Source organism: Phalacrocorax carbo, chromosome 1 (genome assembly GCF_963921805.1).
Source record: "Phalacrocorax carbo chromosome 1, bPhaCar2.1, whole genome shotgun sequence".
Taxonomy (NCBI): Eukaryota; Metazoa; Chordata; class Aves; order Suliformes; family Phalacrocoracidae; genus Phalacrocorax; species Phalacrocorax carbo.
Window position 1 is genome coordinate 4,111,381 of NC_087513.1, and position 23,131 is coordinate 4,134,511.

General features: G+C 42.8%; 1 protein-coding gene across 3 annotated transcripts in view; it reads right to left on the bottom strand.

The window, feature by feature from the left end:
- The window catches only part of MKLN1 (muskelin 1), a 108,998-nt gene that overhangs the window by 10,484 nt on the left and 75,383 nt on the right, over positions 1 to 23,131 (bottom strand). For all 3 annotated transcript variants that reach the window (XM_064442469.1, XM_064442475.1, XM_064442483.1), the window contains 5 exons: positions 16,859 to 17,006; positions 15,648 to 15,762; positions 12,933 to 13,072; positions 10,211 to 10,313; positions 1,042 to 1,096 (listed from right to left, as the gene is read on the bottom strand). In XM_064442469.1, the coding sequence (XP_064298539.1) occupies positions 1,042 to 1,096; positions 10,211 to 10,313; positions 12,933 to 13,072; positions 15,648 to 15,762; positions 16,859 to 17,006 (561 nt within the window). The remainder of the gene's footprint in view (positions 1 to 1,041; positions 1,097 to 10,210; positions 10,314 to 12,932; positions 13,073 to 15,647; positions 15,763 to 16,858; positions 17,007 to 23,131) is intronic.

Here is a 23,131-nt window from a genome sequence, read left to right on the forward strand (position 1 = left end):
GCTTTTTAATTCAGTGAATTCACTCTTCAGTTAATCAAAGTCAACCAAGTTAATCAAATCAAGGAGGGCTTGTTTTATTTGTTTTCTTTTAGAAGCACCACTTGATGTATGTATCCTCCTATCTGTAAAGCCAACCTCTGAATAAAGTATTGTGTCAAGAACTAATTCATCTTTTAGAACACTTAAACCTAGGGAAGAAAAAAACAACTTCCTGAAACTTGGGGTTTCTTCCTTTAAAAACTTCAACTTAGAGCGTCAGCTAGATAACGTCTTCCAAGCCACACAAGCTCAGCAGAGCTGCTTCATCCGGCAGGGCAGCCAGTGCAGGGGGCTTTTTCCTTCCCCTCAGTTCCTTAGATGGGGAATTACGCGTTCATCAAACACTGAAGTAATCCATATTCCTAGCGAGAGCTCAGAAACACCTCATTACAAGAATGTAAGTTATGCCTATAGCCTTCCTATAGCTTGCCCAGGATTAATCTCTCAAATGTTTAAAAGAGTTAACTGGACAGAAAAGTGAACAAATTATGGCTTTGGCTCAGACCTCCTGTTTCCAGCCCTACATGCCACTGTTTTCTTCGCTCCTGACATTCTGCCCAAAGAACTAGTTTTGCAAAGAACAGAGTGAACCAAACTACTCCAGGAATTGCAGTTATCACAGCAAACAGAGCCGTAGCCATGCTGTGAGATTCCAAAGTGACATGACAGGAGATGCTCTATTTCTGACCAAAGCTTCTGTTTATTTGGGTAACAGCGAAGCATCAGATGTAATAAGAGACAGAAAATGATCCTGGGAGGCATGGGTTTAAAACCACTGGTGACAGATGTTTTAAATACAGACTCGAGGCATTGGACACTGGTCATTATAAATAATCTCTCAAACATCTACGTAGAGGCACTTTGCATATTCGAAGAGAAAAGGGCCTACAATAGTCATATGAAATATAACATTTTATATTTTAAAAAAGGGTAAAAACTAACATAATGATCTTTATCAGAGGGAACGTACTTAGTATAATTCTTCTGATACACAATACTCACCAAGAGTGGTGAAATCCGAGCCCGACTTAAATAATGCTGAGGCAAGAAGCTGAAACTGCAGAAATGGAGGTGGAGAGACAAAGAAAGAAAAAAAGAAATAATTATTAACTGCACAGGAAAAAAAACCAACAGATTCAAAGAAGTCCAAGTGGCTTCAGAGCAGCTGGGTTTTCTTCGTGCAATCCTTAGAACTCCTCTGCCGTACACATGTATAGCAGCAGCAGACACGTTCATACGAGCAATGCGATTTGTCACCTTGGCAGAGCAAGCTGGACAGTTTTTCCTAGAATTAGAGCAACGTTAATGCAATGAAAGGTATGTGACTGGGAGCCCTAAAACCTTATTTTGTATATACGGTTTTTGCCTCTCTGGCCGGTATCGCAGTGCAGAAGTAAAGTAGAGCCTCTGCCACACAACATTCCCAGGGATGAACGTGGTACAGCCTCTGCAAGCAAGGATTAGATGGCACGAAAACAGGGTAACTGCTACAGTGCAGCGTCAACTTCTCGAACACAGAGAAAGCTTTAAATGGCAACAACGCTTGTGAACTGCCAGAGAAGCTCATATCACAAGTTTAAAGCAATGTCTTTTAACTACAAAAAAAAAAAAACACAACCAAAACTTCTTTGCTTGGGAACATCAGAATCTTGAGTAAAAACGTTTTAAGTAACACATTCACAGTTTTATCCTCTCTCAGTGTCTTACTGATAGACAGTGAACACAGTATCTTCCTCTGCTCCCGGCTGCTGCGGCTGCTGTTTTCAGTTACCCACGTTGCAGCAAAGCTTAATGCTTTGTCATGTTTCCTTAAAGAACTACTCAATCCCTCAAAGGCTTGTAATCCTCTGTCTCCTGTCTGTGTGTCTTCACAGCACACAGCTCGAAGGGGAGAAGGGGGGAATAGAAGAGAAGCAAATATGTACAAGGGAAGGAGTGGGAAGAACAGCCAGGAATTAATATCCATCGTTTTAATTTCAATTTCAAGAAAAAAATGGGAACACAGACAATTTGCAGGCATCTAGTAGTGGCGAAGGTAACGAGTAGCAGCCAATGCGTATTCGGCAACAAGTTGTATCACATCAATCTGATTCCTTCCACAACAGGGCAGCAGGCCCTATGGATGGGAATCGGCGATAGCATTGTCCATTTTGACTTTCATAGGACTTCTGATACTTTTATGTGATATTTAAGGCAAATTATCAGGCATCACCTAGATTAAGCTAACAGGGAGTGCCAAAGAGGTCAAATAACTTTAGCGTGGGTAGCCATCAATAGTTCGACATCAAAATGGAGCGATGAATCAGAAATGATTCATCTGTGCCCCAGGGTCGGCATCATTCTGGGTTTTCAGTGATAACCTGCCTGACAGAACAGGACACGTTCACTGAGTCCACAGTCCTTATCACGCCCTGCTCGGACAGACTGCCAGCACGCTAGCAGACAGGCTTCAGACTGCTTTTTGCCATTTCATCCAGCTTATAACGATGGATCAAGGTGCAATTCACTAGGGCCAAGTGCAAATCAACATAAACAGGAAAAAATAGCTATACAAAACAGGTCAGGGTACACAGGCTTTGTGAAAACACATTTAGAGGTTATAACAGATCAGTATCATCCTATTGCAAAGATGACAAATACATAGAAAATGCATGAAAAGGAGGAGGATCTTCAAATAAATCAAGTACTCCCGCTGTTATCAAGGCTCATAAGCCTCATCTACAATAAGGCAACCACTTTTGGGTACCCTGTATCAATTAGCAACATGTTAGGAAAGCACTAGGGGAAAAAAAAATACCAAGTGGTCTGAAAAGCAAGCTCTGTAAAGAAAGTTCAAAGGAGTCAGGGGTGCAGAGCCTCCACAGAAGAGCACCCAAGGTTGAAACTGCAAGAAGTCACAAATGTAAAGGCTGCTACACCAGGGTAAATCAAAGTACTTCAGCAAGATCAATTTCAACATGACATCGAGGAAAAAAAAAAATGGATAAAATAAGGACCTTAGTGCACCGGAATAAGTTTGCATCTTTGGTGGAGGCTGTCACGGGAAGCTAGCGCTGGAGGTACTCAAGAACAGGTTAGAAAGATACAGGATTGACAGACTGCAGAACAGGGGGAAGAGGTTGATTAAGTACCCTCTTGAGTGAGAGGTCTGGTTATATGAAATCTAAAGGGATTGCATCCCTACACATGTATTTCACCACTAGCGTAACTTGTAAGAGTTGTTTGGCTCCGAATCAGCAACTTAAACAGATGCCCAGCATAAACAACTCCAAAAGTCCCAGCAAAACTGGTGGCTAAATCTGTGCTGCTTCTGATAGTGAACGCCATGTCCTGGCCATCTTTCCCTCACACACAACTGCCTTACGGGCCGGCTGCCAGCTGCCTGGTAGCACACGAAGCCGGCTATGCCGGGAGAAAGCAGATGCCACATACTTCGAGGGGTTCCTTTGACTCCCCCAGCAACGCCGGCAGCCATCCTGCTGTAAACAAAAAGGCGAGCTGTGCTTGAGGCTGGGTCTCAGGATGCTCAACTAAGAGACCATGTAAGCAGGATCCAGCTAGGAATTTGCTGAACTCGGACCAAAAATGCACTGAAAAGGCCCTCTGCCAAGTACTCCAGCCTCATCTGCACTACGTGTGATGGATTTTCACAGCCACAAGTTTCTTTCCAGCTTTGTGGGGAAGGCGTATCTTGTCTCCTCCTTCACTGATGACACTGCACTTCAGTTAACCTTGAGGTTTGTTGTTTGTTTTGAAGTTATATTTTACGTATCATCTCACATCTAAAAAGCACTTTCTGACAGAAAAGTCAAGCACATCAGTTAGGGACAGCACTGAGCCTATGCTGGTTCGCTCTGCATTCGCATTACAATGCCAGCCAAGGGTGTGATGTCCTCCCAAAGGACCCCTACTTTTTTCCCCCAACACATAGGATGGTTACTGCTTAGTGAAGACCAGGTCTCCTACGCACCATTCACAGCATATATCTGATGTGGTATTTTCTTCATGAAGTTCAAGCTTTGCTCTAAAGGAGGAATTAATTTTCTTCATCAGTTTTTCTATCATATTTCTTGTTATCATAACACATGGCACTTCAAATTCAGATTAATTTTGGGTCCCCTGTTTGAAAGTACCAGAATCTGATTTTTCACGAGACTTAGTATCGTGCAGCTTCCTCCAAATTCACTTGCAGCCAGAAGAGCAAAGCCCTCAAGCAAATCACACCTCAGATCTCTCCCATCAGGCACCAGAATGAAAGACCCAATTAATGACCATCTAGGAAAAACAATTTGCTTAACATCACATAGCAACTCTGTTACAGAGGCAGGACCAGAATTCAATTAGCCAGCAGAAGCACCCAGCTGCTTTAATCACGACACCACCCATTTTCTTCTGACAATCCCTCTGGCTCACTGGCTTCATCCACTCCAAATTAAGCCTCCATTCAAAAGACAACAGTTCCCTTCATTATACAATTAACTTCTCACTTGGAGACCCAATCCACCCTCTGAACTGCAGCAGGGGATCCTTAGAGATAAATATATCTGGTTAACTAATATAAGGCTATATTAGTTATACATCTGGTGCATTAATTATATAGATCTGGCATTAGTTGCATATATCTGGCTAACTAATATAAGGTTAACTAACATAATCAACTGCATTCAGAGAGAGGCCAAATGAAGACTACACGGGTAATACTAATTCTGGCATTTTCCAACTTATGGCCTTCGTGTTTCCAAAAGAATTGTTCTTTTATCAGCTGCGTGTATTTTATCTGGGTTTCTACTTCAAGCAAAAAAGCAATTCTGCTGTGTGGCAACCCTTGCGAGTTTTGGTGTATTTCCCACACGCCTCTGCCATTTGCACAAACGCAACGGTTAGCGCCGAGGGTGAATGAGTAACTCCTGTTTGGGGTACCCGGCAGGTTGTATGAATCAGACATGATCCCTCCTCCGTAATAGCTGTACAGCAAGTGCTCTGAGCACAGCGTAAAACAGTTTCTCAGCTTTGACCGGTTCTTTTGGGATGGTGCCTCGTAGCGTAGGCTCAAAGAAGCAATGAGAGGCTCAAATTCTTTGAGGACGGAGCCGTCGCTAGCTGAAGTTAGGAAGGCTGAACACTGTTTTTCTAAAGGCTCCTTGGCTCTAAAGCCCCTGCTCCTGCAGCAGTCAGACTCTGAGGCTTTACAAAGAATCACAGCAGGACATGAAGAAGAGAAGCATGCTTTTCTTAGCTCCTTCCTAGAACTATTTTTCCCATTTGGGCTTCAATTTTCCCAGAAACATCAGTCTAATGCAGACTCAAACAATACTTTTGGGCCCCGCTGGCTTTATCTGGCAAATTTATTAAAGACAAGGTCTTAAGAATGGAAAGTATGAAGCAGCGTTGAACAGGGACCTCCAGTATCAGTCTACAAGCTAGTCAGACCGCAAATTGGCCTCCAGGTCCTTGCTCTTTCTCCTATCACGCTCCAGGAAAAACATACTGCAAGTTTTACTTGCATTTTGTATCTCTTTTACAGCAATCATGGGATTGAGCTTCACCAGTAGTTGAGTCCCAATCTCAATGTATAAAATCACCTTACTCTCCTTTACTTGGGCAGCACTGGTCATTTTTTGTGTCATCTTGATCTCTTCTGTAGCCCACTAAGCAGCTGCAAAGTTCTGGGTATGATTGCTCCAGTGTTCAAAGAACAACTCCTTTAGCCTTGTATCTGATCTTCTGATGCTTTTGTGCTTTAATAGCACCTGTTTTTTCCTTAATGTAAGGACAAAACCTGGAATTCTTCTTGATTTTCTATTTTGACCACCCTTTTACCTTTAAAAACCTCAGAAACTCAGAATGGTGGAGGTTGGAAGGGACCTCTGGAGCTCACCCCGTCCCACCCCCTGCTGGAGCAGGCACCCCCAGAGCAGGGGCACAGGGCCGCGTCCAGGCGGGGGGTGAATGTCTCCAGGGAAGGGACCCCACAGCCTCTCTGGGCAGCCTGTGCCCCTGCTCTGGCACCCGCACAGCAAAGGGGTTTGGCCTCATGTTCAGGGGGAACTTCCCGTGTTCCAGCTTGTGCCCATGGCCCCTTGGCCTGGCGTTGGGCACCGCTGAAAAGAGCCCGTCCCACCCCCCTGACACCCACCCTTCAGGTATTTATGGGCACTGATGAGATCCCCCCTCAGCCTTCTCTTCTCCAGGCTGAACAAGCCCAGGTCTCTCAGCCTTTCCTCACAAGGGAGATGCTCCAGCCCCTGATCCCCTTGGCAGCTCTGCGCTGGCCTTGCTCCAGCAGTTCCCTGCCCTTCTTGAACTGGGGGGCCCAGAACTGGCCGCAGCCCTGCAGACGTGGCCTCACTGGGGCAGAGCAGAGGGGGAGGAGAACCTCCCTCGCCCTGCTGGCCACACTCCTTTTCATGCACCCCAGGACACCGCTGGCCCCCTTGGCCCCAGGGGCCCGGTGCTGGCTCAGGGTCACCTCGCTGCCCCCCAGCACTGCCAGGACCCTCTCAGCAGAGCCGCTCTCCAGCAGGTCACCCCCAGCCTGTGCTGGTGCATGGGGTTGTTCCTCCCCAGGGGCAGGACCTTGCACTTGCTCTTGTTGAATCCCATGAGGTTCCCCTGGGCCCAGCTCTCCAGCCTGCCCAGGTCCCGTTGGATGGCAGCACAGCCTTCTGGTGTATCAGCCGCTCCTCCCAGCTTGGTATCGTCAGCACTTGCTGAGGGCACGCTCTGTCCCTTCATCCAGGTCATTGATGAGTATATTGACTATGACTGGACCCAGCACAGACCCCTGGGGAACACTGCTAGTTAACACCGCCTCTACTTCTGAACTACCACCAAATGCCCATCTGTGGGTATATGCCATGTAACGCCCATGTCACCAGAAATTTTTACACAAATGCCAGTCTTCTATACAACTTTCATCTCTCCATGTACTAGAATACACGGACAAGCTTTCATGTGCTCTGGGGATCTGTGTACCTTACTTTACATACAGCGTCAGAGCTCTTAATCCACAGACCGTAAAAAAAAATAATTCACTGATCTGAAAATACTGAACTGACTGAAGAGGGTTAAGTGGTTTCAGGCAGAATCACGGTTAAAGAGAACTGGATCTGCATTTGTGGTCAACAGCAGAGATGGAGCTGGCACATAGCCTGTGGCTACTAAAACAAGCACCCGTACGATAGCTGTTACTTGCAGGCATCTACTTCACTTTAGAATAATAAAAAAGGGAAATAAAACTATAATCCTATTAACATCCCTAAAATTCACAACAAAGGAATGAAAATCTGGAGGTATGTTCCTGCTGTCAATCATTCATGCTACTTCAAACAAAATTGGTTACTAACGACAATGTAAGTTTCGAGAACAGCCTGTTTATTTTCTTTGGCATCCAACTCAAAACAGCTGAAGAGACTTGCCTAACAAAGTTCGAAGTAATTCTATTATAGAGCAAGTAAGCCTCACCTCTAAGTGAAATTCTGCTTGTAATATTATAACACTACCCATATCTCAATCCATAAAACATGAAACCATATAGACTAGTCTAAGCACAGAGTTGGTCATAAACCTGTTCAGCTTGGTCCTTCCCAAATTTAACAGTTGCCCTGGAGAGAGGGAAAACAACAGGGAAAACCAGTTCCTTTAAGATTTGCCACACTAAGAAGCCTTACAACGTTCAATGGCTGTAACCAACAGAGAGCAAACTGATCAGATATATAGCCTTTAATATTAATTAAGATGATCTCAACTGCAAATAAAAGAATACGTAGGTGTCGGGGCTGAAATACACAGTCAAACCGGCGGCTGAAATTTGATATGGAATCCAAAAAGCCTGCGTCAGTCCTTTGGAAAGCACAAGAGCTATTTGAAGATGTAATGCCAGAGCAAAAAGCCAACTCAATGTGATAACCAGAAGGTAAATTGACGTCAACTGGAAATACACCCAGTCAGTACCAGCGCAGTAGCTGGCTCTGTGCCATATAGCCGGCAGATCTGTTTCAGTGTAAAAAGCTTTGGAAGTTAAAACTCTTTGACCAGCACAATTTGAAAACAAAAAAACCAAACCAACCAAACAAAAAAAACCCCACAAAAATCTCAAAAATCCCCCCAAACCCAACCCACAAACAAAAACACCTTCCAGAAATTGTTCAGTGATGTTAGGAGACCACCGGAACCAAAGCTTTAATTGTTGCTGAACGGTATGTGTTGACCCGATGGACCGGCACGACGGACAGAGCTACTGAGTTTTGTTCCAATCCGGCATTAGGCCTGCAATACTTTCACTCGGCTGGACTGAGCCTACCTCAGCTCATACACCAGATCATTAACCTGCAGAACATTAGTACGCTCTGTGAAAAGGGCTGGGTTTTTTAAAACCGTTTTATTCTATTTCTACCTTGTATGGTAAAGCTGCTACTTCTCCCCAAAAAGTCAGAAGAGTCCATGCAGTCAGGTAAATTCTTCATTCCTACAAGGTGGACAAGTTAAATGCTACACACTGAACTGGGAATATCAAGTGAGGAATATTAAGTGATTTCCTATGCCAGATGTGCACAACGTGCAGCCTTTACGGCAGTCCCTTTGGTCTGCTGGTGATAGGTCGCAGCAAGAACTAGAAGAGCTTGCTGATCACACCACAAATGTCTTCTGTTCAATAAAAAGGCAGATCCAGCCACGAGATGCAAGATCTCTTTAGGAGTAACTTGCCAGAGAGAGACATGGCCTTCAGAGGCATGATGGGGCTACCACCGCACAGGTATGACGTGGAGAAAAAGGGAGATCAGAGAACAGTCTTACGGTGGGTGGGAAGGAGGAGGGGGGAAGAGAGCCTCAGGAGAGTTGTTCTATGCTACAGGTTATTACAGGTTCAGTTAGGAGGAGGAAAGTGCTCCCACACTAGTAAGACGGGGCGTAATTGGGCTGAGCCCCCTTGAAGCACAGGAGATCTCCTTTTCCAGCTGAAGAAAAGCAGGATTATCTGTTATTTGTCTTTCCTATATTAAAAACTGCTAGAAAAGATGCGAAAGTACTTTATATGGGGCAATTTCAGTGACAAGCCGTCTAATAGAGAACTTACAGGCACAGCACTTAAATGTTTTACTGGACCAGATGCTTATAAGAAGGCTATGCAGAATTTATGACAAATATTGACAGCTCCAAGAACCTGATATTAGTAAATATTTTTTCTTAATTTTGCTAACCCTACAATTCTATACTGTGCATATGCAAGAAGGATATTCCCTCACATAAAGCTTTTAGTGCCTGTATAATGAGCTTGCCTTTAGATGAAGTAATGAGTTAAGAACCAACAGATTAAGTGATTTAATCCAGACACTCAGCATGGAATAACAGCACCCATTCTCCCTCTGCAGTTTTATAAAAGGAGCTGTCAAATCACTTCCAAAGCCATTAACGCAAGAAGAGAGTGAGAAACATGGTCTCCTCTTCCTCATCTACCCGTCAGGAGCTGAACGCTTGTACATCCAGCTGGCTGCCCCAAGTTCCATAGGGAAATTAACGGCAGAGTCGAAATCCACCACCTTCTCTGACACTTTTCACTATTTCTTTAGTCCTTTCTGTGAAGTGACACGTACTGCGGCACTGGAATCAAAACAGGAAATGGGAACAAATTCCTGGAACAAATAGAAGAACATGCCTAACTGGATGATATTCAAAAGGCAGTGGAAATAAGAGTTTAAGGTTAGCGAGCGATGCATATATACAATCTACTTCCAGAAATACTTATCATCTAGCGAAAAACCTCTTTCCCTCCCCGAGAGCGGTTTAATACTGACACGCCAAAAAGCAGCGTGAATAAGAGTTTCTCTTCACTTTCTACCACACAACCAACTACAGACTCGTGACATTTCAGAGAGTTTACATTTCAATTAAAGCTCCCAAAATACACACCAGTACGTTGGAATTAAAACAAAACAAAGGCCTGGTCTTCACTGTTACAAGTACAAAAGCGATTTTATCTGGAACTGCAGTTGTAAAATGACTGTTTCTAAAGCAGAATGATCTTTAGTGCGGAGAAATGTATGATACAGCAGTGTGTCATGCATCTGTAGAGCTTTTTCAGACTGAATAAAAATAAGGTTTAAGAGGCGTAAAGCTTCCGCATGAGAACACAGTTACATTTCTTTATAAGACAAAGACTGTTTATCACTACCTCTTTTGTTTCCTCGGGGTCCGAGTGATCCACAGTTACATACAAATCGTTCTGCAGGTATTTCAGTGCACTAAGAGGGTCAGTCTGAGCTTTTTCTTCAAACCTACAAAAAAGAGACAGACAACACAAATGCAACCATTTCCTTCAGAACTAAGTACTACTATTTCTACAAAGAGCAAAACCTCTCAAATGGAACTTCCAGCTAAATATTTCCAAATAAAACAATGTTAATGGCAGCTCGGCCACATATTTGCTGGAGCACATGCTTTCACTGAAACATAGAGGAAGGTTTTTTGGGGGTGTACAGGAGTTACGAGGGCAAAGTATTATGCTCTTATTTAAAATGTTCAAAAGCAGATGTACAGCAATTTCTTAATACATGAATATAAAGCATTTAGTACGGTTTGTTTTCCACAAATCAAGTAAGGTATGAGTAGCACCTCACGTGAGGAGCACAGTTCAGATACACGCAAGCCTTGAACACTCCAGTCCCAGGAATATTTACATTCCTGACTGGGCAGAAGCGTAACGGGAAGTCCAGGGATGGAGAATGTCCCCTGCTTCTGCCAGACAACAGAAACAGGGGTGATAGGGGTATAAACCCCTGGATTCAATGAATACCGTGCCTTAATATCCCACCTTTGAAAAGAACACACGTATGTAAAACCCTGTGCACCACCACCATTTTTTTCTTATTTTCTTGTAATGAACAGAAACTAACTTCAGTGAATTCCCCAAACAAGTTAATACAGCGCTCAGAAAATTATTCTGGGCTCAGCATCCTCAGTGAGCAGAGCCTCTTCCCCGCAGCACGGAGCTGGGTGCATAAGCTTGGAAAGGATGAGGTTCAAAATTATCTGGCTTCACCCCCTATAACCTATCACTGAGGGCAGTATCACACTCTGTTCGTCATCCTCTGAATCACCAATACGCAGTATTAAGCCTCCCCATGAAAACAGCTCAGATAACTCTGGATTCCAGAGATGAGGACCCTAAAAACCATGTTCTCAGTTACTTAAACTACCTTGTATCAACTGCCTTACAGAAACACAAGGTATTTTATTGATAATATATTCCAGTTACCTTTAACAGCGTATAGTTTGTCAACTGAAAGAAGTCACGCTGAATAACCATATTGTTATGTTTCATTTGGGTCACCTGCTTGGCTATTTATACTGTAGTGGACTAGTGGACATCTGTAGCCCAAGTTTTGATATTGTCTAGCAATGCAAGTTGTTGAGCCAGTGTGTGGAGCACAAAGACTGTGTCTGTTACCTGATGGTTAATTACCAAGATGCTGCGTACATGATTTCTTCCAAACATTCACATAGGTTTTCTTAGATGATATTGCCACAGTCCGGAGAGCTGAAGTACCTTAAATAAGTGGCACCATCGACACCTGGCTCTTCCATGCTTGGCCAGCTTGGCTCTGATGTGGGTGACCGGTACTAAACAAGTTAATAGGCCAAACAGGACTCCAGCTGATGTAGTGGATTTGCTGTGTATGCAAGGCAAGTACCTGTTCTGGTACCCAGAGTTGATAAAGGGCAGCCAAGTGACTCCACAGCGGTTCAGCTCCAGCCTGAGAGGCACATGAACTCCAGCAAAGCACCCACCAGAGCAGTCCCTGGCTGGTCACGTACAGCTCCTTAGAATGGACCTCAGTAAATGGGGGCATGGTGCATAAACCCCAAACGTCTGCCAGACTGTATGCAGCAACATTTCCTTTGAGTGCAATTTAAGCAAGCAAAACCAAGTAATTCGGAGCTGTCTCTGGAGGCTGTACAGCTGCATTTGCATACAACCACACGGGGCTTTAATAAGCCTCCCAGATTACTGGGCAAGACCTTTACTTGTTCTTGGAGGTATTCACATCTATTGCATGGCTAATCTGCAAAAGGCCTCATCCAGCCACAGTGACTGTGAGTTGAGCATAGCAATTTGCTTGCTGCCTCAGAAGTAAAATACCATCAAGTTAAAAATGACCTCCAACTCCTGACAGAACCTGATAACAAAGTATTCTCACCAAGAGTGAAGAAAGAGTTATTCATTGGCTTCAAATAATTTGCTGGGTCTTGAAAGGCAGTCTCGCTACCGCAATTTCTTGCCTAAGGCAACACCATAAGCTTGATTTTGAAAAGCTGTTGCCCTAAATAGCAAATATAAAGCAGCTCTGAAACATCCAGAGTGCAAGAGCATCACAGCGTAGCTGAATTCTGCAGAAGTGAGATCTTTCCAGTGATTCTGAACGAGAAACTCTGATGACCTCACCACGGTTGAGTCTCAGATGTGCAAAGGAATCCAGCCCCCAGACTTCATTAGCATCCTTGCGAGCTGTTACTATCTCCTAGCACACTGTTTCAGAAACATACTCCATTTCCTTGGGAGGTGACAGCACCAAAACACATGTTGATGAGGAGCAGAGTGAAAAGGGAATCTAAAAATTCCCCAGGACTCCCCACACGATAGCCGGATTTTTCTAGTTTTAGAATAATATAGTAAAACCAGAATGAAGTTAATTTTGTAGTTTAGCCCTGCCCCACTGCTTTTCGTTATTAAATTTCTTAAAAATTAAAAATAATCAAGGAACCTGCAGACCATCATATAACCAAGTGTGACATTTCCGAAAACAGTTTACAAGATATTCAAGCAACTTAAAGTAAAAAAAAGGAAAAAGACACTTCAGGAAAGAAAATTGCAAAAACATCTTTCATTTCTATACCTGTGCTTTCTTATGAGGTATTTGCAGTGTCTTAGCAGGTATTCCTTTGAAGGTCGACAGAGCTTCAGTGACCAGAAATCATCTAATCTCATCTTTGGAGAGCAGGACTTCCCAGGATTCCCTCCAAATAAGTAATGAACCTAAACAAATGAGAGGCAAATAAATACTTGATTGTTTGTGTACATCTGTTAAACAAAGACTATTTACTATGTCAGCATCTTTGGAGAGATTTATTCTGGAGGGAGCAAACTGCCTTTTAGCAAGCTGCTCCATCTTCTTATTAGCCTTACTTCGTCCCCTAGGAGATGAAGAAAGTTCTCTCGAAGAGCTTACGTTTTAAGATCATAAAAAACACTGCACTGTTAGAACCTTCCTCTAGCAGATTCCTGAGGTGTTTATAAGCAAACATCCACAAAACGTGCTACCTCTTTCCTTAGGAAAAACCTATGAGCACGGCAAATCCTTAAGTACGTAAGATATAAGCAGAAAAGCAGGATCTGAGCCAACTCTTGCTGCCCTGTTCAAAATACTTGATGCAAACAATCCTCAAACTGATGGATCCCCAGCCTCTTCTCCAACCTTGTCCCCAAAGACTCCAAATTCTTGTTGTCATGAGAGAGGTGAAATTAAAGCACCTGTATTAAGCCCTTCTCTGATTTGGGGATGAGCAGGTTATACCCATATAATTGTGAAATTACTCCAGCAATCACACATTTTCTTTGAAGAGGAAACATTTATGCTTATAAAGACGACTCAGAAAAAAGGGACTTTGTAGCCTAATGCTCTGGCCCCAGTCACAGTACTGTTGGCAAAGTTGCACCACTAAAGCACCACAGTTCACACGAGCGGCCTTTTCCTTGACGAAGCAAAGACCATTACCTTCCCCAAAGACAAGGGCCACTGGCAAAATGAGAGGGGAGTCTTAAAGGTGCCCGAAGTGACAACAAGCCCTGCCCAGCCTGGGAGATGACCAACAGGCCTGTGTTCCCACATGGCCCGTAAACCCTACAGCGCCTTATTCTCACTTGCAGAGAAAAATATTTCCACAGTCTCTGGAAACAGATTTGTCTCACCTCAATACAGCAGCCTGGCTGCAAGACACCCAACACACTACCTGGGCACAAAGGAAAGAGCTAACTGAACAGTGAGCAAAACAAAAAGGCAAAACTGTAACCCTAAGAAGAACTGAGCAAGAAAACACCAATCTTATTTAGAATCAGAAGTCTCAACCATCACTGTGATTGTCTTCAAAAGAAGTTCTAGCAATCCTGAGGTGCCCATCATGGAAATTCTAAATATACCTGTATGCAAAATTCTGTATTTTTTTGTTCAAGGTAGCTCAAATGAAGTGGTCTTTAACAGCCGTTCTAATAATTTCAGGATAAAACACCTTTGAAACGCAAGGCTAGACTTAGAGAGGCAAATCTCAAAAAAGGACTGTTTGTTTCTTCACTTTTTTTTCCTTCACAACATTTGGCATTTCAGACTGCTGTTGATATTAAATGTGTCAAAGGGTCTTCAAATACTGACGTTCAAGAAATCCAACAGGCTACCTCTCTCCACAGCTTTAAAAATAATCACTCAAAACAATGTATTCTGCATCCCACTGATGTAGGCTCTTCTTATTTATATCAGAGGGGTTTAGAAAGGTCATTTGAACAGAGGCTTCTAAAAATACGACTCTTCAAAACAAGTACATCAAACAGCTCTTCAGATAAAGCTGGGCAACTGCCATGATTTAGCAACCTTGAGAGTAATTTATAAAATACTACCCTCAGTCTCGTGGTACCTTATACTTAAATGTAAGCCATTAAAGGCAGAACTGTATTTACTGTCCAGCATTAATGTCCATGAAGAAGACAAACCATACAAGTTCTCCATACAGACGTGACATCTATTCCTCCTTAAAATCCCCCTTATCCCCAAACTAGTTACGTTTCCCAAATTTGATAAACATTCCATGGAATTATAAGACTAAAGTATATTTGTCTTTTTCAGTTCAGACTGTTTCAGACTAAAAAAAAAAAATCGGAAGAGTTTAATTTAATTGCAAAATATCCGTGAAAGGTTAAGTGTGTCACAGTAATTAAAATTCATAAGTTAATGAAGTTATGGTAACCTAATCCATGGGTTTGTGGTTTATTGGTTAACATGCATAAAGCCCTAAGTTTACTGAGCAGTCATACACCACAAACAATTTTAAGTACATTTAAGCATGAACGAGCCCATTAAAGCCAGACAGTGCTAAAGAATTACAGTTGCTCCTGGCATGCAGGGCAAACTAAGGCACCTCTGTTAGAGCAGATTCTTAGCAGTGATTAGTTCATTCAAACACCAACATTTCTAGGAGAATGTGTAACTCTCTATGACCATTTAGACACTAACAGGCTGTGAGATTAAGTCCCTGAAGATAATGAATGAAGCTTCGAGTGTTCTCAAGCATGAGAAGGGCTGGGAGCTGGCCGCTTGACAACTTCATAGAGCTTTAGTATATCCCATTGTGTGCATTTTTATTTCACCTAGGAGCTATCGTGTCTACTTCATATTGACATAAGTAGCAGCTTAGCACCTTACTTCAAAACGTGACAAGTTAAATGAAAGTTACCCACCACATTAACCCAAACATTAAAACTATACAAAAAGCTGTATTTGTTGTTCCATCTTTGAAGGAGCAACTAGACCAGAAGAGCAGTAAGTGTATCTGGGCCCTCATACCTTGTGCAACTCATCATATACCAGTTGATGAGCAAACCTTGGGCAAGGCTCCTCTTCCTGAAGGCTTTTACCTGGATTCTCTTTTGCTGCTTGGTCATTCTTATAGACACAAGACCTGAAATACAAGGCAGTAAGTAATGATTATTGGTACTGATAGGAAGTAGAAAAAGTTACCGAAAGGTTATAAGGTACAAATGATATCAATCTGTACTGCTTGGCATATAACACCAAGGGTTTTCTTCTCTATATATTCTCCTCTGTTCTTCCATCCCCTTTCTTAGCTCTACAAAAAAAAAAGACCCCATCCAACAATCAGAGAAGGTCATCTTGGCTGAACATAGTCCTCACACACAAGCCAAACAGGAAAAAATTCTAGAAAATTTTACATCAAAAAGCTTTGGAGGTACCTTTAGAGGCAGCATTATTTCCTAGCAGAATTGTCAGCATGAAGTGATTAATTATGGAGAATACCATCTTGGACACAGTGGAGCTATAAGGCCAGAAACTTCAGCAAAGCTAGCATTTCAATCACTGATCTCCAAGCAGACTTAAGTTGTTTTTTTGACCTGAAACCCCGTTTAAAACCAACATTCACACCCTTCACAGCGATTGGCCCCACATTAGAAGAGGCCTTGAACACAAAAACGCTGCCAGCTCTGGAAAGGGGCAGTGGCAACCAACTACCAAATACCATACGGCAAATAGACGATGAGATGTTTTCTCAGAATACCGGCCCTAGCAACTACCCGGAGAACCACTGCATGCAGCCTGGAAAGAGCCGATAGACCTAGCACGAAGACTTCTCCCACCCCGTTCATACAGCAGGCCAGTTTCCTTAGTTTCTAAATAACTAGTACCAGGTACATGGCTATTGACAGCTTATATTTGACTGAATTTGCTGCGCTGATGATGAATCCTGGCCTTGAACATTTCCTACAGGAAAAGCTTCTTATAATGCCTTACTTCCCCTCATTCCCTCCACCTGCCTCCAATAAAGAAGTTCACATGATTTCTCTCCCTCATTTGGCTTATTGGCATGATGCCTCTAAAGACTAAGGGAAAAAGAGGTGCCTCAAGGGATCTCGGTTGTCTTCAACATTACCATTCCACAATTGTACGAGGTTAAAGCCGGAAGCCAGGATCAGTGCAGGATTGCTTCCTAAAGAAAGTCAGACTAGATGTTACAAGCAGCACCCCTTTCATCGACTTACCAGCTGTTCCTCACAATGTCATAAATCCAGAAGGAATTCCTTACATTCTCTTCCCGCTTCTCCTTGTCTTTACTGAGCCCTGACAAGACGTGGATTTCATTCAGTTCTGGATCAATGGTAGCCCTCTGAGTGAAACCTGTCATTGGAACTGGCCAAAAAAAAAAAAATTGTTACACCCTGAAAACAACAGAGGCTACAAGAAGGGATCCAAGCATCAGACAACTGCATTTCCCTCCCCCTGCAATTCCACAGATTTTCTAATATCCATGGTACAAGAATGAGGTTTCACAAAGCTACCTTGTCAGCATTCTGGGATTAAAAGCATCTTAAGTTTACCTAGTTCCTTATCTTTACCCTTATCATTACCTAGTTTGCCCGGTTTCTTCCTTTTAATTACTTTCACTTCTTAGTCTTTCATATAAAACCAAAACTTGGGACTGAGAAAATAGCATCTCGGGATCACTATGAGGTGGCCTCCACAGCGATCTTGTTATTTACCATGACCTAAAACTGAAGCAGCACATCTCGAAACAGGAGGCATGCAGAAGTCAGCAAGCAAACGATTTCCTTCTTGCACAGGCCCTCTAAAGCAGAGTGAGAGGGAGGGGGAGAAGAAACATCACCCAGAGGCCGACTCCTTTCCTGATAAGGACAAGTCCAATGCAAATTCTCTTCTTCCCTTCCTATTTGTGACTCCTGGAAAGCACAAAAACCATTCCGAGAGCCACCATTTCCTAGGTAAAGGCACGGGCAGAGCTGTCTGGGAGAGTGATTTTGTTATCTCATCCGTAAAAGGAAGCACCGGTTCCAGAAAGCTTAATTGCAAAAGCTGTGAAACTCAAAAAAATTCAAGATGAACTGAAGATTACACAGCTCACAACCTTGCATTGCTTCCTTTAGGACAAAGATGTCAAGGAAGTTTGTTGTATTTTCTAAATAGTTGCGGTATAATTACCAAGCCATTCTTCTGTTCCACCTTCAGATTTAGAAATATGGTGAAATACTGACGATTCCAGCAGTTTTCATCATAATTCCCCGAAAAAAGGTCAGCAAATTTGTTTGGCAGTCCTTTTTGTTTGTTGTATAATTCCCCATTTCCTGTTTCCCTAGGCAACCAACCTTCCAAAATGTATTTGTGAAGAGCACGTGATCTTTGTTTACAGATCCTGTTTGTCTCATTTCTCTTTCTGGGTCAGTTTACAAAGGCTGGTAAAGGTTCCTGGCCTTCGATCAAGATTTTGGCATGAAAAATTCTCAGAACTCTTGTATTTTGTAAATTCTTCCCTGCAATTAACTATGAACTGCACACACGGCCTAGAAAACAAGCTCTACGCTAATAAACCATTTAATATTGCTGTTTAAGAACACACAAAATGGTATTTTGCAAGCGCATTCCGTAATAGGTTTTAGTCTCCCACTTCAGTCTTCTCATTCGGTAGGTCAGGAAAGTAATAAACGTCAATTTAAAAATTCTGAGCAGCATTCCGTTTTCTACAGTTGAAGCCCTTACCGAAAGGTTCAGCAAAGCCAAAAACCCCAAACATTCCTTTAAAAAAAAAAAAGCTTCATTCTTACATAGACTTAAGTAGCAACTGAAATATATTCAGATAATTCAATTCTCAGAGCCCTGTCAACAAAATCCTTGCTTATGGGTTTATGGAAAAGCAGGAGGCATGGCCTTTGGAGTCCTCATCAGCATAAACCTGCCTATTTTGACCTCCAATTTTGCCACAAGGGTCCAAATGAAGATTAATCCAGTTTTTAAGCAAATGGGTGGCAAAGCAGAGGGGAAAAAAAAGCAGGGAACAATGCTGGCACAACAACAACTACATACCTTGTCTTAGCTGCAAACCACAAGGAAGTTTTTAAATAAGACTAATGAGTACTGTGAAAGTCACCCAATAAGGAAATTGAGAACAAAAAGACAATTATAGACTAAACATTAATTTTTGAAAAGTATCATGTAATGTGCTTGCTTGCATAGTCAGGGACTGAATCATTGACCCAAAAGGATTAAATTCAAGGTACATTTCAGACATTTCTGGCAGGAGAGCCACCTAAATTTCATCAGCAATGCTAATGTACATGGAAAATGTCTCTGCAACCCTATCTCCTGCTTTGAACATTCGAGACCATGCCGGGATTTTAGAAAAAAAAAAGGCATGCAAATCTTCAAAGCATTAATACCTCAGGCTCATTGAAATGAAAATTATTATAATCATGATGAATATGGTTGCTATATTACCACTGATACAGAGAACATATGAAACTTGTCTGTGGAAGTCCCATCCCTCCTCCTGAAATGTTGTTAAATATGTGGGTTTTGTATCTAGATGATGCTTTATTTCCTGAAGCTGAAATTACTATTTAAATAACAAGGGAGGGAGAAGCTGCCAAAGTTCAATGTCTGTGTTTTACTCTTCATAGTAAGAATAGGATTCATCTACAGCAAATGCAATCAAAACCAAATTCAAGTAATTTCAGGCTTCCCTCAGTTGCACATCAACCTCTTCTTGAGGTTGACTGAAATGCAGGATGCCTAGAAAAACAATATATCCAAAAATATATATCCCTACATTTAAGAGGGGCCTAAGATGAGGAGCTACTTACATAACTTCTTTGACTTACCTAAGCAACTGTGTAGAAACCATATTTAAGTAGTGCCTTAGGCTAGAAAAGTTGACATCTAGTCTTTTTCAGAGGAAGACCAAACTAGAAAGTTAGATGTAATATGATTTTTAAAACCCCGCAAGACAACACCAATTTGGTAAACAAGCCCCTGACAATAAGGAGAAAGGCAAGCTACTACACAGAAGAGGGAGATGATGTGGTATTTTAAACACAACAGAAACGTCAAAAAATATGTTTACCAAGGAAGTCTGATCCTTGGCAGAGCAAAAGGGCTACATAAAATCCTCATGACTGACAAACACTTCCACTAGGGGGTAAGAGAGCTTCACAGTCTGCAAGTGCAGCCGACCTGCAGTAAATGCTGGATATAATTCAAACGATTGCTGTCAGCATATTAGAGGGACACGGGCTGTAAGCTTACGAAAAGCACTTGTGATACTTCGCTAACAAAACATATGTTGGGAAGGAAATTTAGTTCTCCATGGGAGACAAAACTGAACCTGTGACAGTCACTGATTGCTTAGGATATATTTTTTTAATATTAAGACTCAGAGCAAAAAAGTCATAAACAACAAGGGGTGAGAATCAGACACGGTAATACCAGTGCACTACCAGAACTATTATTTGCAACGTACTAGATCCAAGGGGTGCATAAAGTAGTAAGAATGGCTCCGTGGAAGTTCCCTCGCTCTTCCGCTTCTTCACATAAACGTAGACGTAACTCAGCTTTGGAGCAGATCTCACCGATTTCACGCCGTTCGGAGTGCCCCTCAGGCCCGGCAATCGTTCAGGTCCGCAGTGAGCAGCCAGCTCGAAGGACATAAAGCAGCACCTGAGGACTTGGCCCTGGTCATTTTGAACGTGGCACTGGCCTACAGCTATGCGATACTGACTCGGCAAAGGGAGGGTCCCCTCTATGCATCACGCAACTGATGCTACGCGGAGTAAGAAGGTCACGCTGATCACAGAAAAAGCTCAAACAGGAAACTCCAGTCACCCAGGGACCTTGGAAGTGAGCGTGAACTGGCCAGAAGGCAAAGATTTCAAAATATCGCCAGAGGAGGAGGTAACACATGCTGAAGATGTCCCACTGTATAATAAACTACAAAAAAATGAGAAGCAATATGCCCTGATCTCTGATGGATCCTGTCGTATCATAGGAAAGCATCAGAGATGGAAGGCTGCTGTATGGAGTCCTGTACAACACGTTGTAGGAACTGCTGAAGGAGAAGGCGAATGGAGCCAATCTGCAGAAAAGAAGGCCATCCAGCTGGCTTTAGGCATTGCTGAAGGAGAAAAGTGGCCAGTGCTTTATCTCTGTCCTGACTCACGGACGTACTAGATCCAAGCAATGTGGATCTAGTGGTTACAGCAATGTAAGCAGAGCAACTGGCCAAGGGGCTGTGTGGTGCTTGGTTGCCAACGCGTTAAACCACAGCACCTCCTATGACAATACATTACTGATTGAAGAGGAAAAGCGGTACAGAGACATTACTGAACACAATACAATCCCCAAAAGGCTGGTAGATGGTGAATGCGTTTCTTGTGCCACTGGGTTTTTTCCCCCCCATCATCTCATTAACCAGTCTAGTGTAGAAGGGCAGTAACTAACTGAAGATAAGAGGCCTGAATCCTCTCTGCAGAGCTTCATATTTCCATTTATTTTTATATAGCAAAAATGAAAAGCTCATGGCCTCCCTATTTGAAAACAGCATTCAGCCACACAGGCCTTGAGTTAGCAGCCAGTTACATAAACAAATAGTAATTCCTGAGAAAGCTTTGATAAGATGCTGTGTAACAACATAATTTCCATTTAAATATAACACGTGGGAAAAGCTTTTCTACATAACTGACACCTAATCGTGAAACAGGTATGTTCCCACTACCACAGCACCTATTTACAGGCCTTTATTTGATCGTAGCGATTGTTTCAGCAAGCCAAATATTTTCTGGCTTGTATGTGCAAACAGCTACAGTTGTTTCAAGCGCAATGTTGGCAGCTGCCAGTATCTAAGCAAGAAAACACAGCTTTTACGCAGAGGCAGAGTTTGCAAAGCAGGAAATCAAGAGTTCAGAGATGTGGTTCTCATCGTACTAGACAGGAGTTCAGAAATAAAATCTCATCTCTCATTTGAGGGGATACTATAGCATGTGTTTAAACATGCTTCAAAATATGCACTGGCAAAACAATGATGAAACTTGCAGCCTGCAAAGCACTTCTGAAGGATTCATGAAGGATAATTAAGGGAAGCAAGTTCACTGACAACTTTTTAGTGCCACCTAAATTCTGAAACCCTCAGAACACGTTACCACTAATCCCACTTCAGGTGACTTGCAAGTATCCTCCCTCCTTGTGACGCCTCGTGATTAAAAAACAGGAGAAAGCTCCATCACACGGATATTGGTGTTCACTATGACCTGGCTCCTCCCTGATGGATTAATTTTAAAAAACGTCAGCCAGTTACCCCATAACACTATTTGTAATCCATATAAAACTGAAGCAGCACCTCCCCCTGAACTTTAATGGGGCAAACCTTGATGAGTGATAGCGATAGTGTGCAGGCCAGCTGTTGACACAGCAAGATAATGATTATCCTCTTGGATTTTTCATGATGAGACCGCGTTTGGCTGTCAGCCAAGGAGCAACGAAGGAGACCATTCGACCAGTTTGGTTGTCGTGTTGGAAATGCAATGACGCTACGTCCGATGCTCAGTTCTCTCCCAAGCAACAAGATTTCCAAACAAGATTTTGGAAAGAACAGGTCAGTTAATATATCTGAATGGAATTCTGCTGCTATGACATCTCTGTAAAGCATCCTTAGGATTTGGTGACTGCCTGCTCTCCTCCTCACCTTCACAGTAGGAGAAAGTAAAGATGAAGAGCACTTAAGGTCACCCACAAAACAAAGTGCTTCCATGGTGAGACACATGGCCACTTGTAAGGTCGACCTTAAACGGAACAAGGGCAAAACATGTCAGGTGTCACAATCAGATGATCAAAATGGGATATTCAGACTGCTTGTCTGAGCTGGATCCTGGCCATGTTGGGCCAGCTGTGCTTTTTATTTTGATTACTGTTTTTCTGACATCATCTTGGTTTAAAGCAGGATTTCCTGGACTGGGCTGTGTCGCCTCTGTCCGTGGTCCTTATCCATGAAACCTCCCGTCCTGCAGGTGCACAGCTCTGCACCCGGAACCAGCACCTGCCCAGCAACAGACACGGGAACCTCAGCGGTAGCTAAAAAAAATATTTACAGTTTCCCCATAAGAACAACATCATTAAAAGTCACCACAGGAACGTTTAAAGCTTGCTCTCATTTGACTTTGGAAGTTACTCAATGCCAAGGGATGTAAGATGATCTTGATTCTCTTGCAGAAGGAAATTCTCCCTCTGAGCAACACCTCTGACACATCACCTGAGTCAGGGTCAAAAAGGATTATCACAAGAACCTTGACCACAAGTGCTCCCATTAGCTCCCTCAGACCTGAAATGCCTGCCCATTAGTCATGGATTGTGTGCTAAGCAAGCCAGGCAAGCTGTCAGTACAGCCTTCTGAAGACATCTGATACTGGTGGCATCTCTAGAGAACATGTATGCTTCAGAGATACAGTCTGGTGTATGCAAGTTGGGTTTGGGGTGTT